This window comes from Lactuca sativa, chromosome 1 (genome assembly GCF_002870075.4).
Source record: "Lactuca sativa cultivar Salinas chromosome 1, Lsat_Salinas_v11, whole genome shotgun sequence".
Taxonomy (NCBI): Eukaryota; Viridiplantae; Streptophyta; class Magnoliopsida; order Asterales; family Asteraceae; genus Lactuca; species Lactuca sativa.
In genome coordinates, this window is record NC_056623.2 from 192,518,094 (window position 1) to 192,522,834 (window position 4,741).

The 4,741-nt window shown below is 25.7% G+C and overlaps 1 protein-coding gene across 1 annotated transcript; it reads right to left on the reverse strand.

The window, feature by feature from the left end:
- Positions 1–1,214: 1,214 nt before the first annotated feature.
- LOC111878953 (uncharacterized) lies at positions 1,215–4,106 on the reverse strand. Its single transcript, XM_023875438.1, has 8 exons — positions 4,062–4,106; positions 3,819–3,977; positions 3,468–3,731; positions 3,054–3,122; positions 2,792–2,908; positions 2,351–2,419; positions 1,575–1,742; positions 1,215–1,310 (listed from the first exon to the last, which is right to left on the reverse strand). Exons 1-8 carry the CDS (start codon positions 4,104–4,106, stop codon positions 1,215–1,217), a joined length of 987 nt encoding a protein of 328 aa, XP_023731206.1.
- Positions 4,107–4,741: the final 635 nt, after the last annotated feature.

Consider the following 4,741-nt stretch of genomic DNA (forward strand, 5'->3'; position numbering starts at 1 on the left):
AAATTATTCATAAATGAATATATTATATTTGTATACATTTTTGAATGAAGACGTTATTATTTACATATGAAAGGTAAATGAATATATCATATTGGTATTTATTTATGAATAAACATAAATAAAATTGAAAACTAGCAGAAATGAATACTTAAAAAATGAAAACGAATATGATGTATTTGTGATATCTATTTATTAATTTACTAATAAATAAGTTATATTCATATGTGAACTATGTTATACTTACATATTACTCCTATCTTAATCATAAATGAATAAATCATATTTGTATTCATTTATGATTGAAGACGTTATTATCTACATATTAAATGTAAATAAATATATCATATTGGTATTCATTTATGAATAAACATAAATAAAATTAAAAACTATCAAAAAAATCACACTTGTTCATAAATCATTATCATAAACTTTGAAAATATTTGAATATGAAATCTAACAGAAATAAGCAAACTTGTTTCTATTACATAATCATTCAACACAAAACAATAAAACTTGTTTAGAAGCATTTCACAAACTATTTAAATGATGTTCAGTAACACTTAACAAACTATCTAAAACTTGTTCACAAAACCATCTTACATGTCCTCCAAAAACATTCAACTTTAACACAAACTGTTCTCCTATAACATCACACTTCATCACAAACAATCATCAATATTCTTTTAACCTTTTTTGAATTGTTTACATAGCCTTGTATGCATGAGCAGTGCATACTTTGAATTCTACATTTTGATATTTTTCAGCGATCCAACACCATAGCCTTCAACATGTTAGTTTCAGAAGTTAGCATTTGGTGTGCATACCTTTGTATGAGCTTCTCTAAAGTAGTTTGTTGAATTGAAATTTCTTTATGAAGACTTGGTTTCCACTTTGAGATTGGTTATCCCATATAGGTCTCCATATGTCTCATTGAAAATACCCCAAAATCAACTTTGTTTTTAACTGTTCTCCATGGTATTTCAAGTCATTGAATTCCACATTTTAACTGTTCTCCATGAGCACCTCTAACAATTGGAAAGAATACTTGCTTTTATGTATATAATGGTGGTATTTTGTTGATAATATATATATATATATATATATATATATATATATATATATATATATATATATATATATATATATATATATATATATATATATATATATATATAACAGGTTTAATTAAAATACCATTTCAATATCTTTTATGTTCAAGTTTTTTTGTACCCATCAGTGTTGTCATGAAAGTTCTCCTTGAATTTTTCATACTTTCTTTCATCACACAATGTTGAAGATACATATGCATTCTATAATGAAAATAATTTTAAAGGATTAGTAAGTTGTTAATCATAAATAAATACATCATGTTGTTATATTAATCATAAGTGTATACTAAAGATATTTATTTTTTATTTTTATATTCATAGATGAATACATCATTATGTTATAATCATATGTGAATTTGAGTTGTATATACATAATTATCTTAAATGATAGTAAATAAATCTAATATTCATAAATGAATACATAATATTTGTATATTCATTTATCAATAAAGAAAACGAACTTACAGGAACTTCAACTTTCAAGAAAAGTCTGTATGGTGAATTTCCGACATCGCTTCCCAGTTCTTGGTCGTTAAGTAAATCACCCCAAGTGTCTAAAACTTCTGCAAAAATCTTTGTGTTTGCATATAGATTTTCCATAATTGCTCTTTCTGTTACCTGGCCATATTTTGTCTAGACAATCACATCTCTTCAAATATATATTCAAAATGTTATACATTATTATCTATATAATAATAATCATATATGAATACCTCTATAAAATAAAGTTACTTACGATGTATTCCCTTGCAAGTTGAACAACCGCTCACAGACAATACTCTCCTGATGTGTTAGCTTAGGTTTTGTTTCTATTATCCTGCATTTGTAAGGTGATTTGAAAGCATCTGCAGGCTTCTTCTCTCTTGATTGATCCATATCATGCTTTGATCGTCCTACTTCAGTGGGAATTGCTACAGATATTGGATGTGGATTAAGAACATTTTTGTTTGCTAATGTAATCACAAACCTATAATGGTCTTCTTTGATTTGTTTCTTTGTAAGTGTTTTTTCAGTGAAGATTCATTGTATTTTTTACTTGAAGTTTGATCTAAATCTTAACTGAGACCTAGACTAAAGCTTGGATGAGTATTATCTTCATTTTATGATTTTTTACCTGCCCGAAGATTTATCATATAAATAATTATATCTTAATTATGATATTTTTATATTTTATTCATATGTAATTATTGATCATTCCAATCATATATGATTTTTTAAATGTTTTTTTTCCAAACCGTTACCCTCTTCATTTCGTTTTGTCTTGTCAGCTTCTCCTCCTTTTTTATTTTCATTTTCAGACTTTCCCTTGCCTGAAAGATATACAACATATATGAATATTTTATCTATATTCAAAATATTGCATTACTTATTCATAAATGAATATAAATATTTTAATATGTTAATTTATGAATAAGTAATGCATAGTATTACTTATAAACAAGTAATTCTATCTTTTAATTATTAATAAATGAAAAGTGTGTTATTCAAAAAATCAATGTAAGCATTACTTAAATTGTCTTAATCACTTGTGAATAAGTAATATATTCATCATGAATAACTAATGCATATGATTAGGTATGAATAAGTAACACTATATATATTTTTTTTATTCATATATTGTCTTATTCATTTTTGAATAATCAATCTTATTATATTCACTTATTAGTGAATGAACCATTTACCTCTATCATCTGCATTTCCTTTCTGAACATCTGTATGTTCATCTCCACCTCCATCTTTTCCTTTTGTCTTCTTAGCTTCTGTTCCTCCTTTATTTCCATGTTCATAATTTCCCTTGCCTGAAACTTATTACATCATATATGAATATTCTATCTTTTTTACTCATTCATATAGTGTCTTATTCACTTAGGAATAAACAATGTTATTAAAAAAATAAATATAAGTATTGTAATATATATACTTAATAGTGAATCATTCATTTACCTGTATCATCTCCTTTTCCTTTCTCAACTTCTTCTCCTTGTTTATGTACATCTTATGAGTTCCCCTTGTCTGCAAGATTCATATAATATTATATATTAAGTATATTTAATTAATGAATTAGTGAATCTATAATAACATTTTTATTTGTAAATAAATAATAAGTTGATAGTAACATACCTTGAATAACTTGACTGATCAGAGTATTAGTTTTACTTCCAGTCATTGGTGGACCTGGTCAAAATTTAATAAAAATGTTTGTTATTGTGTATTAATATTTTTATAAAATAACAGTAAATCAAAATTTACCTATATCAATATTATCCAAAATATTTTTCATTTCAGGGTCATTCCAAATTTCATCTTCTTGACTATTTAAATTTGAAAATCCAATTTATCCACAATGTATTTAACAACTTTATCCAATAGATTTTGATTTGTTTCATTTTGTTGACTAGTCTCTCCATGATTATTTGTTTCTTCAGTCTCATCATCGTTTTTCTCTTCATGATTCTTATTTTCATTGATCTCTCCATTTTTCTCTTTTACTTTAGTTTCACATTCTTTTTGATTGTTATCTCTATCATTTTTTATTCCTTCATTCTCTGCTTCATTTCCATCAAGCAAATAATCTACTTCCAGTTGACTCCCATCATTATCATTGTCTTCTTCACCATTTCCCTTTTTTATTGTCATTCTTTTTTTCATCATTTGTCTTTTGATCCATTACTGGTGTCAAATTGATACCTTCAAGACCATTTTCATTACTTGGAAATTCAAAAAAATTAGTGCTTTCAGTTTTTTCTTCAAGTTTTCATTGAATATCTTGAAGCTTTCCTTTTCAGGGAACTTTGTTATTGCATCATTTAGCTTTGAATTCATCCTCTCAAAACTATCAAGCATTTTACATAATTTTGGTTCATATGCCTATGTAATAAAAAGAAGTATGATTAGACATTAAAATAATAAATTAGTGTAATCATATATGATTAACATATTCAGAATAATTACCTCAATAGAAACATCTTCATCTTTATCACAATAACTGTCTTCCATATTTGTATCTCCTTCATCTTGTTCATTAACAAATTATTCATCTAATTCTACAAGTCCAAATCTACCTATTTCTTGTTCAAATGTCTCTTGATATCTAATCTTCTCTAAACTCCAATAACAAATTGTTGGATGTTTACGTGTTACTATTAGAGCTTCCGAGTGGATAATATTAGCATCGAACAACTGGAGATAAATTATAATTAATTGATATTCATAAATGAATTTTTACAAAATATAGTATTAATAATATATTCATATATGAATAAGTAATGCAAAGCCTTAAATGTGAATTATTCATATATAAATATGTGTTATTCAGTTATGAATAATTAATGTTATTGAAATGAATATAAACGTTATAATATATTCAGTTATGAATAACTTACCACCAAGGAAGCTGAAGGTCCAACAAAGTAGCTGTTATCCGAGTATGGTATGTATGAGTTCTTTGTTCTAATGAGACAGTCAAAAGGATAGTTGCACCAGTCTATGTTGCTAATATCTGTTTTTTTTTTTAATATAACTCAAAGGGAACAGACTGCATCTTCCCATTGATGTTGACTCACAAAATGTGTTTACAAAAAGAACTAAGAAGTTCAATTTGAAATTAAAATCAACTTTTGTGGTACGAACAA